The 12,914-nt window shown below is 44.0% G+C and overlaps 1 protein-coding gene across 2 annotated transcripts in view; it reads left to right on the forward strand.

Annotated features, from left to right (window-relative positions):
• PAK1IP1 (PAK1 interacting protein 1) overlaps positions 1–12,914 on the forward strand; it is a 137,526-nt gene that overhangs the window by 12,282 nt on the left and 112,330 nt on the right. Inside the window, exon 2 of one of the 2 annotated variants that reach the window (XM_085607265.1) lies at positions 10,071–10,159. In XM_085607265.1, the coding sequence (XP_085463391.1) occupies positions 10,071–10,159 (89 nt within the window). Of the gene's footprint in view, positions 1–9,996; positions 10,160–12,914 lie in introns of both variants that reach the window. The other variant, XM_085607264.1, reaches the window with a different exon arrangement.

The following is a 12,914-nucleotide window of genomic DNA, read 5'->3' on the forward strand; positions in this document are numbered from 1 at the left end:
GGGGGAGGTGAGGCTGAGGTAGTTATCGACAATGAGTGTTTCAGGGTTGCGGATGAGGAGTTTAGGCTTGAAATTTTTCCTTGCGTGTTTGGAGAGATTTGGGGGGTAGAGAATGGTCCAGGAGTTGGCCGTGTTTAGAGAGGGTATGGTCCTGAGGGTGATGGTCAGTGCTGTGAAGGGGCATGTTGGGTGGGCGTGAGACGCAGACAGAGTAAAGAGAAGGAAGTTAAAGGAGATGGGGTAGAGGAGGAGAGGAGGATTGGGAGCCAAGGGGGGGGAGAGCTGGGAGTGTGGGGTCAAAATCGGGGGCAAGAATAAGGAGGTAGTGTTAAGCAAGAGAGGAATAAAATTAGGAGCAGATTCGATAGCAAAACAAATTACATCACTGATGTTCAGTAGGGTAGAAAAGGTAAAACAAGCACGGTAGATAAGATGAATCAAGCAAGGGGGCAAATGAGCGAGGAAATAGTCAGGTGCAGATAAGATAGAAAAAGCAGATTCCAGTGCTAATATGGATCACATTTAATAGGTAAACAAACACGATAAAATAGGGGAGAAGGATAAACAAGGGAGGAATTAAAAATCAAGAGCAGATTAGGTAGTAACACAGATTACATCGTAAAATTGGAGCAAAATTAAATAGGTAAACACAAACCTCAAAAAGCAAAAGATAAAATCCCAAAACAATAGTCTGTGGGGCAGCAATTATATTATATTAATATTATAATATAAAATCACATTTTAGCAATATGAAGCAAGTAGCTTGGTTTGATTGGCTCGATTCCCAGGGTTTACTATTTACGCCGATGGCGATCCCAAACCTCCGGGGCCCAACCATTCAATAAACATAGAAAAACAAGATGAGGAAGAAAACAATGGCTGATGTCCAGTCGGCCCCTCTGCTCACCTTATGTGGACCACACAGGGCGTCAACCTGAAATCGCCTGACCGGCGCCATTTTGAAAATAGTCGACATCAGACAGTAGGGACAGGAAAATGGGGTGGCCATGAATAGTTATGATTAAGATTCAGGAGGCTGGAGCAGCCGGGAAGTAGAGGCTGCCTCTGGAGGCAGGAGCGGCCGGAAAAGCGATGTCGGCAGTAGGAGGCTGGAGCGGCTGGATAGGAATGGTGGCACCAAGAGGCTGGAGCAGCTGGGAAGTAATATCGGATTCTGGAGGCAGGAGCTGTCGGACAGCAAAGTCTCTGAGTCTGGTGAGGCAAACCAGGCTGGGTCTGCGAAGGACAAGCCTCCCCATGAGCCGAGCTGTGAGACCCGGCCAGGCGAGGTGGCCCGTCGCAGAGATTGCAGCGGTAGTTGCCGGCGGGAAAAAGTCAGGGCTATGCACAGAAAGCGATCGGGACCAGCCGAGATCAGCATCCGAGGGTCTATTGCAGATGAGGCGTGTAGAGGTCGGTGAGTCGGAGGGTCATCAAGTTGCCGTTTGTCATCGCCAAACAGGTAAGAAACAGTGCATTCTAGTTGTAAAAATTCACAGGAAGATTAGTTGCAGGAAATCGTCAAGGAAGCGGTGGGGGGCTGTGTTAATCAACGGGATTTCTACAAATTTAGTAGTCCCAAACCCGGGAGTCACTGAGGTGAACTATCGGGCGGCCATCTTAAGAACTTAAGAGTTCAATGGGGAGCAACACTGCACTGCAGCCAAGCATAGTGCCGCATTATCAGGGCTCAGGGAAGCACAATCTCCGCTCCCACGGGGCACAGCATGCCGACCAGGAAGAACTTATGACCTGGAAGTAACAAAATTATCTCGCTGTCCACAGTAGTAGCCCACTTACCTATCTAAATAAAAAAACAAATCTGTGATCTTCATGTTACTTGATGTGCTTTGCTATTTGAAGTCAAAAGTGTGACTGGAGAAAACCCAAACTCCCCCAGAAGAGTGTTTAATCAATAGCGTTATCTTACCAATATTCTAATCTCCTCAGAATTGCTGGGCAAACAGTGATCTCTGCAGTAGGTCTGTTAACCCCATATATTTTTAAATGCAGCCTCTTTGTGGCCAATTGAGTAATTCAAAACAGATTTAGTATCACATATGTCCTTGTTTAAAATTTGCAACAGACTTGTTTAAGTAAATGTATAAGTTGACTGCGAGTCTAGACTTGTCAAACTCCACCCCCTCTACTGTACCACACTGTGACCCCCAAATTGTTCCAGGAGTAATTTTTTTCCTGTTCCAGCATTGCTTCAAACGGATATTAAATCAAAATGCATTTTTTTCTTTAACAGTGGTGAAATGTGGTTAAAAAAGCGCTTTGTGACGGTCTGACAGTTTGAAAGAAAAATGCATGTATTTTTTTTTCTTTCCTCTGACTGAATCTGTCCAGTCTTTAATAACTATCTGCATGCAAGTGTCACGTGATAACATAGTGCGTGGGCAGGTTGATTGAACTACTGTACATGTCAAGTGGAATCACTGCATACTGCTGTTTTAACTCTCTATATTTTATATTCAGCACCAACTAGTTCACTTTAAGGATTCACCTGCACAGCGCATGGGAAAATGCTTGTATAGAAAAGAACAAAAAATCTAAATCGGTCCTTCGAACCCACCCGATACCTATCATTGGCTGCTTCCCATGTCACTTTACTTACCCATTGGCTGGCTCCCATGTTGGCAGGGTATGCCCAGACGTGGGTCCCTTGCTCACTTTGCCACTGGATTCAAGCTAGCCTGGCTGAAGAGGGCCGTTAGCCCGAAACCGGTCCCAGGATGCTTGCTTCCGGTCCAGGGAAGACATGGCTTGGCAGTTCGGGCTGGACTGTTCCCATGAGGCACAGGGCCAAGACTGATTTACATATAGCTGTGTCTGAACTGGGGTGGCAAAGTGAGCTAAAGAATGATGATGGATTCAACCCAGATCTGTGGCTGGGGGTGAGTGTTTGAATAGTGTCAGCGCTCCAGCCATCATCTCCATGTGTTTGCTTTGTTCGCCGTTAGTTGGCAGGGTATGCCCAGACGTGGTTCCCTTGCTCACTTTGCCACTGGATTCAAGCTAGCCTGGCTGAAGAGGGCTGTTAGCCTGAAACCCGGTCCCAGGATGCTTGTTTCCGGTGGATCCCTTGCTCACTGGATTCAAGCTAGCCTGGCTGAAGAGGGCTGTTAGCCCGAAACCAGTCCCAGGATGCTTGTTTCCAGTCCAGGGAAGACATGGCTTGGCAGTTCGGGCTGGACTGTTCACATGAGGCACAGGGTCAAGACTGATTTGCATATAGCTGTGTCTGAACTGGGGTGGCAAAGTGAGCTAAAGAATGATGATGGATTCAGTCCAGATCTGTGACTGGGGGTGAGTGTTTGAAAAGTTTCAGTGCTCCGTCCATCATCTCCTTGTGTTTGCTTGGCTCCAATGTAGGTCTGTTTTCCTTGCTTCCTATGGGCTGGTGCCTCCTTCTCCTGGGCTTTGATTCGAATCTTCATCCTGGCATGTGGCCCGGACCAAGTACTGCTTCTGGGAACCAGTGTCCTGCTCCTGCAGGCACTCCCCCTTTTTATTTTATTTTTGTTTTTTTAACTTTTTGGGCCCCCTTGCCACCTCCCTGCGGGCAAAGGTCCTTCCCCACTCATTCTGCATTGTTGGAATTCTGTTTTGAGCATCCTTTTTAGGTCTCGTCTAGGCAACGTTTGCGCTGTCTCTTCGAGACATGCTGTAACCAGGATATGGGCTTGAAAAAACATCCCTCTTTTTCATTGGTTCCTCTTGCTGTCCTTTACAAATGCTGGCTTTTCATTGGCAAATACTCTTAGTTGTCCCTCCTTTTGGAATTTTGTATCCTTCCATGAGGACTGGCCCTCTTACATGTGTTCTCACTGCTCAGGTTATTTACACATGGAGAACTCTTTTTTATAATTGTCCTGCCTCTTTGCGCGTTAACTTTTCTGTTTACATGTGCAATGAAATTGCAATCACATCATTTGCTTGCTGCCGCTTTATCTCCCCGTGCCTCCACCTCACCCCTCTCACAACATTGCTTGCAGGCCCCCACCACCCCTCCAAGGCCACTGCTGTTTTGCTTGTATCTTTTTGGTTACTTAATGCTTTATTTGCAATGCAGTTCCCTCATTTAATATTGCTTTACCATCTACCCCCACCCCCCTGCTCAACACTGCTTACCCGCATGCTGCATTTTATTCTTATGTTATTTTACATTAAACACTTTTATTTATGTAGCGCACCTAACCATGAGCTCGGGACATTAAGCAATCCGCAAATAACCAAAAAGAGTAACTCCTGGGAGAGAAGAAAAGAAAGGACAAACAACCTAGTTGCGGCATCCTTCATCTTGCCCTTTTAGTGCTCCTGCGTATCCGTTGGTCGTAGCACGCCCCTTTCCGTAGCTGGTTAGGGATGAACCCTATGATGAAGCATACCACCAAGGGGTAACCCAGGACCGCTTCCCACTAAAACTAACGGGGCACCCGACACAGAAATGCACCTCTTCACCCAGATGACCCAGAGCCTACCAAGGTGACCTGTTGGTACTGCCTTGGTCCTTGCCCCATACTTACCTTAACTTCAGAAGATTGATCCTGTAAGTCACTTCTAAGTACCAGTCTGCAGTGTATGTGTTTTCTTCCCACAGGATAACATAACCGCAACAAATGTCTAATGCTCGTCCTTGATAAGCCCAAGGTTTGCTTGACAACACTACTACAGATAGAGCACCTTGGGATTGTTAAAACAAGCCCCTGTGCACTCATAAGGGATACCTGAACTCTATACACCATATACCTCTTCTTGGTATATCGTATAAAGAGCCAGCTGCCTACATTTAAGTTTAACAGACAAAAAATTGTTTTACATCCAAATAAATGGTGCAGCGGTTCTCTATTTTCCTGTTCTGGGTACTTTCAATAAAGTCTTGATGTCTTTGTTTGTCCAGTGAAACACGCATTTGCAATGCAAGAGGTCTCGCATTAGTAAATGATTGAGTTAATGGAGTTGCAAATGAAAAAGTACTAGTAATGTATACTTTTAATAACTTTTTTGATGCATTATAACAAGTAATTATTTTATGAAAATGTATAAATGGTGCAGCGGGAGTGGAATTCTGTGGCAAATTTTTAACTAAGTGGAAATAGTCACAGCATCGCATAAATACAGTGCCCCTGGCTATAATTATCTTACTATGCGCGGCACCCCAAGACAAGGGCACCTTCCAGGTCACTCGCACATAACACCAAAACATTTCGCATACACCAGCAATAGAAGTAGAACACTATCCCAGCCTGGCACTGCTCCACGGTGTAACTTGCTACCCTTCCTGAAAGCTGTTTCGACACCAACATACAGAGATGTGTAGATTTAAATATATATGAGACCCTAAAGTTGCCACAACATATTTTAGTGTCTGCCTACGAAGCACTGTGACTGACTAATGTGGTCCGGGCTAAGCGAAGGTTGAAATAAGTATGTAATTTCATTTGAAGTACTGTTTTGAAGCATTGAATACTACGAGCAGTTCTTGTGGGAGGGAATTGGAGGCCATCTGCCGTCGCACTGGTGTTTGTAGTGCTGAGCATGGGTGGGGGTGTCCAGCTGTTAAAGTGCAATAAAAAACGAGCATTAAATAGGCAACAGGTCTCGCCTTTGATTAAGTTAAAACCACTGCTTTGCTAATGGAATTGTATAGCAAAGTAAATGGCTTCAACTTAATGAAATAGGACCAGAACACTGCGTCAGTGCCATGTCAGAGGCTGAGACCACGGCTTCCCTGAGGCAGGCAAAGAGGTCAAAGTTTCCATAGATCTCAATACATACAGATAAGAACCTACCAGAACAGACAGCTGCAAGACAGAAAGAATAATAACAGCTTAAGTGTTATTCTGTATCCGGGAAAAACGCACCTCCTCTAAACAAGTCTCAACTGCTCGACCTCTGCAACCACCTGAATCAACACTAAGAGAGTCTTTCTACCCTTACCATGCAGAGTCCAATGTGGAAGACAGCCAATCACGACAGTGCTGTCGAGGGATAACTACTGAGGCAGACACTAGCCAGTGGATAGAGCACATTACATACTAGTGTGGGTGGCCAGGAGCAGGCACGGACCCCCGGGGCTCACATCGCAGACAACCAAAAACCGCTAGAAGCCCAGCTAGCCAGTGTGCAAACAAACAGAAGACCACTGCTGGACACAGCAAAACAACCACAGACAAGGTCATGTATGGGGTACAGACCTCTACCTAGATACAGGCAGCACAGCCAGCCATAGACTGAGGAAAGCCAAGAAAGCAACCTGACCAGTTCTACGACATCGGCAGTGATTTGCCAACCGAAATAAAGGATTGCTGATAAGACCCATGCCCTCGGCACCTGAAACGGGGGTAGTGGTGATCTGAATAAAGCCACAACATGACAAGAGGCAGCGTGACTGCAGGGCCCAGAGGGAGTCAAAACTGCGTTCAGCCGCACCAACGCACAAATCAGAAAGGAAAGCCAGATGGATGGATGGATGGATGGATGGATGGGTGGGTGAACGAATAAACCGTGCTAATTTATGGGTGGTGTGCAAGCGGCCTCTTAACGGGCCGAGGGACCCTCATCCTGAAGTTGGAGCACAACCAGATCTCTACATGCATGCACCAGTGATACGGAACGCTTTAGATATTTGAGACGACAGCTAATGGATGCAAAAAAATAAAGCGAGCAAAACCACAGTACACCGGGCAGCGAAAGCAATCTGCTGTCTATGAGCTCGTGGGCGAGCTGTGCGTGCCAGTACTGCTGCAGATGGGCGAACATAAACTGGGAGAGATACTAGGCAAGGTGAAACCATTGTGGGGGTGGAATGAGCACAGCACACCCCTATTCTATGGGGGTATACTGAATCGGGGTTTGCATTCCCGCACAACTGGCATGCCACTGGAGACATCACATAAAAATTAGCAGTATACAATTGCGTTATATTTCCCGAACAACGTTTTGTGTAGTACCCGGCTATGTGGTCTTCCTGACGTTCAGAGTTTTCTACTTTCCGACTCCCAAATGTAGTTTCCAAACTCTTAAACTTAAACGTGCAGTAAATGGTTCCCCCTAAAAAACGAAGTTGTATTCTCCCACTAATATTCTAGTTTCAAAATATATACATTGTAGCTTTCAAATGAGAATTGCAATAAGAATTTTGTTCGCGACTACATACTTTATATGACTTTTCATAGTGGGTATTTTAACACTCACGAGGGAAAGCTATTTCAAATTACACTTGCATGCAATATTGTGAAAATGTAGTGTGCAATATTAAAAGCATCGCAAAGATCTAAACTTTCAGTAGAAGTTCATACTCGTATAACTTTGTGATCTTGCGTATTGCGCATAATTTTAAAAAACAAAAAACCTGCACGCCCAAAGTGTTCTCCTGTGCTTGTAGCATCTTCCCCGTAGATAGGCATACTGTTCTGTAACTGTGTCTATCCATGGGACCAGACTGCAGGGATGGAGAAATCATTCCATGTACCTAGCAACTCCCCTGCTTAGCCGGCGGCTCACCTTCACACTTGTTGGGCAACCTCTCCTGCTCCTCTTCTTTAGTGCCTTGGCATCGATCCCAGAGCAGACAAAGCATGGCCAGCACCAACGGCCACTCCCCCTTCATTATGTCCCTGTGTTTCCCTTGACATACTAGCCCCCTCCAGGTGACACTGAAGAGGTTGCCACCTGGGTAGGTTCCTTTAACAAATTCAAGACACGCGCAGTGGAAGAGATTTATGCGCATTACAGTCGGCTGGCGACTGTGGAAGGCATGACTACAAACGTGTAGACGTAGACGAGATACTTCAAATATGGGCTGTGGCAATGTTTTTCAAAATTAGACCTCTATCTTGAAAAGGCATTGTGGTGACATAAACGGCACGTTAAGATAAAACGAACATCTTCTACACCATGCTGAAATGAAACCTTCTCTAGCCAAAAAGGATAGAATGCTGCCTACAGTGATTCTACCTAAGAAAAAATTTGCGCCAAACTACGTGAAAATGTGATCGATTTTGTAGAACATTCAGGAAATGTACAGTAATGCATACTGCCATTTTTCTTTTATAATATGAATAGTTTGTTTGTAAAAACAGATACAAAAACGGAAGTTGTACACTGGTCATATACGTCTGCGAGGTTGACAGCCCTATCAAGCCCTAAGAGAGCTGTTAACAGTACGTCAATTCAACGTAAAAGGCATTCTTAGTTTCGTTGCGTGATCTGTGTTATTAAGCCTACGCAATTGGGTGATTCCAGATTACAACAGGCACAATTCAGAGACTTCACAGTTATGTTTACATGCTAATCCCATCTGCTTTCCACCGCCCCCTTGAAAGGTCCTTACCGCTACATTGAGTTATCACATGTTCTGGGGGCATCGCGGGTATTGAAAGAATAGAATGAGCAAGTGAGCAGAGTTAGACTGGCGCCGTAGAAGAGACTTCCTGGGGCATAACAGATTCGCTGCAGTCCCGGAGCTTCCTGGACTGCGGGCATGCGCTGCTTCGCCAGGCGAGACCTAAAAAAGTATAGGAACTGTAATGCTGCGCGCAATGCGTGCGGGGTGAGTTAACGTGGGGGCAGGGCCAAAGGCATGGCAAAAAAAAGAAGATTCTGTACCTTTTTTTTTTTTGGTATTTATCTTTTACGGAAACTTCATATAAAATGACACAGTTTGAATGAAAAATAAAGGCAAGTTAAGTTAATAGGAGGGAAAGTAATCCTGGTTGGTGCATTGGAGAATAGTGATTTATGTATGTTTAGTGCAAGTAGATCCTAGTCTGTGCCAGAAAGCACTGTGAATATGTAAGTCATTATTTGAAAATTCCATTCCTCACATTATGATAGGAAGTTTAAAGTGATGCCATTAATTAAAGTCAAAACCGCCTTACAAGCAATTTGACCAGTTGAGCACATTTACAATTCTTTTAGTCAACCAGTCTTGCTTAGCTTTCCACCCCTCCCTTGGGCCAGATGCAAGACTAAAATATACCCAAAGTGCCATAAGTAGTGGTGTTATCTGCCCCTTCCCTGTGAATTTTTCACCTTCTTATGTATTTTTTTAAAGTGTTTTTGTATTTTCTTATAGCGCATGCTACCTATATTGAGTCTTTTTGAAGCTGCCTAAATATTTCAATACAACTGGAACATGGCATTAGTAGATTTTGAGGCCTTTTCTTTGGGAATTAGTATATTAGGTGGTTACTGGACACTAAATGTGGTACTACTGTTTAACAAAGTCAATCATTTTGTAATTTTTGTCTCCAAAGAAGGCAACTGCAAGTAGTTAAGGCTTACTCCAGGAGACAGTAAATGGATTGAACTCCAAAACAATAAAACTCCTATCTTTTAAAAGGGCCTGATTTAGAGGTGGTTATGAAATGAAACCCCCAAAATGTGTCCCACAGCTTAGTTACGCGCACACACCTCTAGGCAATTTTTGGTGCATCCCCATGCAGGAAGGTTCACGTTCTACTTGTCCGTCACATGCAGCAACTAGACATCAAGTGTGAATCAAAAGTATATTGGGGGATCTTCTTCATTTAGGATACCCTAGATCATAATAATTGTATGGTTTTAAACAGAAAGTTTCTCATTGTGAATTTGAGCAGCAGTTCTGTTGTATGAACAATAAACGTTGCCTCAGCAGTCATTTTGAAATGCTTCAAAGTTGCTTTTTTGTACTTCAATTGAATTGCGCAATGCACACTCTGTAGTTCATTTCCTGCCAGGCCTCTCTTGTAATGCAGTCCAAGTATGCATGATGGAATACTCTAAATATGCCTAGCAACATAATTTGCGTATGGCCTTTCCATGCCTGTATTTTATTAAGTTGTTCTTTCTGTCTACTGTACAACTCTTGACTCCTGAAATGCCCTATCTGTGCTAAACAAAAACCTAAATTAACGGATTACGATGGGTTCTTTCTCATGAATCCTTTTTAGTTTTTCCCTATCTGTTGTATGTCTGATGTATTAAAATGGTGTGCTTCTTTTTCAGGAGTGGACCGCTGTCGCTGACTTCACACACCATGCACACACAGCCTCACTCTCTGCCATTTCTGCCAACAACAGATATGTCGCAACAGGGAGCAAGGATGAGACCATTCAGATCTATGACATGAAGAAGAAAGTGGAGCATGGGGCACTGCTGCACCATAATGGTATGTCTAATCTGTAGTGCTGCTTCCAGTTCCTTGCGATCACCACTTGGGCTGCATCCAGTAGTTGTAATAACTCTCATTCTTGCGCACCCACCTGCTCCAAAATCTCATTTAACAGGCATAATCTATGGTTTCATGCGTTTGCAGGTGGCAAACTAAAGTACGTTTTGGGATCTTTTGTACAAAATGCCTGTGCACACGTAGAAGTAGTTTGCAGAATAAATTCTGCTTATCTCAATCAAGAAATATTGGAAAACACAATACAGACAGTAGACCAGATAATGTCTAAGAACACTCAGAGTGTTACGTGTTCTCTATATTTAATGTAGATCGATTGCCCAGCCAACACGTGTTTAGACAGGGTGGCAAACCAAAACTTCTTCACGGCTAGTAGGCAAGATAGCGGAGTGGTGATCGATTTCTCCGCCGGTTGTACTTCCGTCCCGGCTGGCCTGGGAATGGTATTTCACTGAAGTGGTATGTATGTGTGTGTGTGTGTATATATATATATAGATATATATCTCCCCGGTCCGTTGGGGTGTAGCTCCAAACGCTAGCCTGGAACTTTGAAGCGTACAAAATGGATCAGAGCTGGGTTATGGCGCAAGATCCTCTACGGTATCTTCACGGTGGCAGCGAGTACGCTGATGGATTCGTGGACCCTCTGCGAATAACCAGACGTTTTGGGATCTGTTCGTCAAATAGAATGACTGTTTGGGGCACGACCACCAAAAATATATAGATGTGCCTGCCTCCCCGGTTGTGTCCAATACCTGTCTGAAGTACCTGCAAGCCTATTACTTAGTCAGGTGTCAAATGCCAACGTATCATAATTTCAGGTATCATTCAAAAGGGCTCTTATCCCCACACTGATCTGGGGCATCTGATATTTGAACCTGCATCTCCCAATCACAATGAGTAGGCTATTACCACTCAATCCAGCACCATCTTGCCCGCCGTGCCTGGGGAAGGGCAGTGACGATTCCTCGTAAACTTGAAGGATATATTGCATTTGGTAATGATTTCTCCTAATGCTTACCGATCTTTTCCTAAATACCAACGTGCACAGTATGGTCTCCCATCCAATCATCTACTTCGCTTTTGATGCCTCTCCAAGTCTGGCTCTGGCCACCAGAAATCGGAGCACGGCCTTTCTTGGTCTGGACTATTCCCATGTGACCCTCATGCACTAAAGAAATAAGTCTGTCTCTCAAACTCACTGGTGGGACCAGTCTGGTTTCTCTCAACAACAAGCCTTTATCCACTGACAAGTCATCCTCAAGTATGGACCAAGGTTTACTAAGATGTTTTGACTTCTTCTATTTCAACCACCCCTTCACTCTTGAAGATGGCACCAGAAGTGATTTCACAATCTGTAATTTCTATCTCACTTAGGTCATCATAGTTTTCTTCACCTTCCCCACCTTTTCTCGCTAACTGAGAAAGATGGTTTGCAGAGTATTCTTTGCTCCCGGTATGTATTCTATAGTAAAACTGAAATCTTGCAGGGATATGATCCCCTTGCTTATTCAAGCTGAAATTGCATCCAGACCTGTTTTTGTATTTTAAAAAAGCCTTCCTTAAAGGTTTGTGGTCAGATTGAGCTTTTTCTATGCACCCATTGGTTATAAATGTTGTTAACTCTTGCAAGACTGAGTCCAATGCAATTTTATGATATGCTGATGTCCTATCTAGTGTGATGAAAATAGTTGCCCCAGTTATTGCTGCTATCATCTCCTAAACATTTGGAAGATAGAATTTATGCACAACAACATCTCGATTCAGTACTCTCAAATCTACACAAAGGTGAATATCTCCTTTATCGTTCTTGGCAACAACCACAGGGGCCAACCATTCGATAGCTTTTGTTGGCTCCATCATCCTGCCACATGTAATCGATCCAATTCCCTTCTTACACTATCTTGCACACTTGAAGGTATCCATCTTAATTTAGTTACTACAGGCATTGTGTTTCTTCTCAACCTAATGTGGTGTTTAAAACCTCTAAGACAACCAAGTTTTTCTTAGAATATCCGAGGACATTTTTTAACAAATTCTGCTTGATGTGATTGTATATTTTGGACCATCACCTGCGGTACTGCATTTGTATCCAACATGACCACCAAAGGTTTTTAATGAAACCACCCTTTTAAATTATCACCTTTGTTTGCCACATATATTGGTCCTTCAAAAGTGTGCCTTTGAATTTAATGTTCGCCGTAACCCATCCCACGATTTCAACAGACGAAGCACCATTGCCACCAGGGCAACTATCCAAACTTGCTGGATGTTCTTGATGACCAAAATTCACATCTACTCCCTTTTATAGATCATTGTGAGATGTGAGCAAGCTTCAGACGTCATAGCAAGCTCAACTTTGTTCATTTTACCAACGTCGAGGGATGTTCATGACCAGCGCTCGCACATATGTTATTAGAAGACGCTATTTGTTATTAGAAGTCGATTATATGGTTCACCTGAAAAACTATATTTTGCACTTCCTGGACAATCTTTTCAACTTTTTTTTTTTCCTTGCTCCTGCAACATTTTCCAAAGTGCCCTTTCTTTTCACACATGGCATCTGACCCTTAATGCTGGACACTCGCTGTAATTTGCTCTGTGACCCTGATTTCCTCACCTAAAACATTCACCCCTAAGCTTACTCCGGTAATATTTTTTCTTAGCTGTTCACTTTGCCCACGTTTACAGAATCATCATCTTTTTTCTTTACAACTCCCTCTTGCTTTGCAACCCT

Source organism: Triturus cristatus, chromosome 5_2 (genome assembly GCF_964204655.1).
Source record: "Triturus cristatus chromosome 5_2, aTriCri1.1, whole genome shotgun sequence".
Lineage (NCBI taxonomy): Eukaryota > Metazoa > Chordata > Amphibia > Caudata > Salamandridae > Triturus > Triturus cristatus.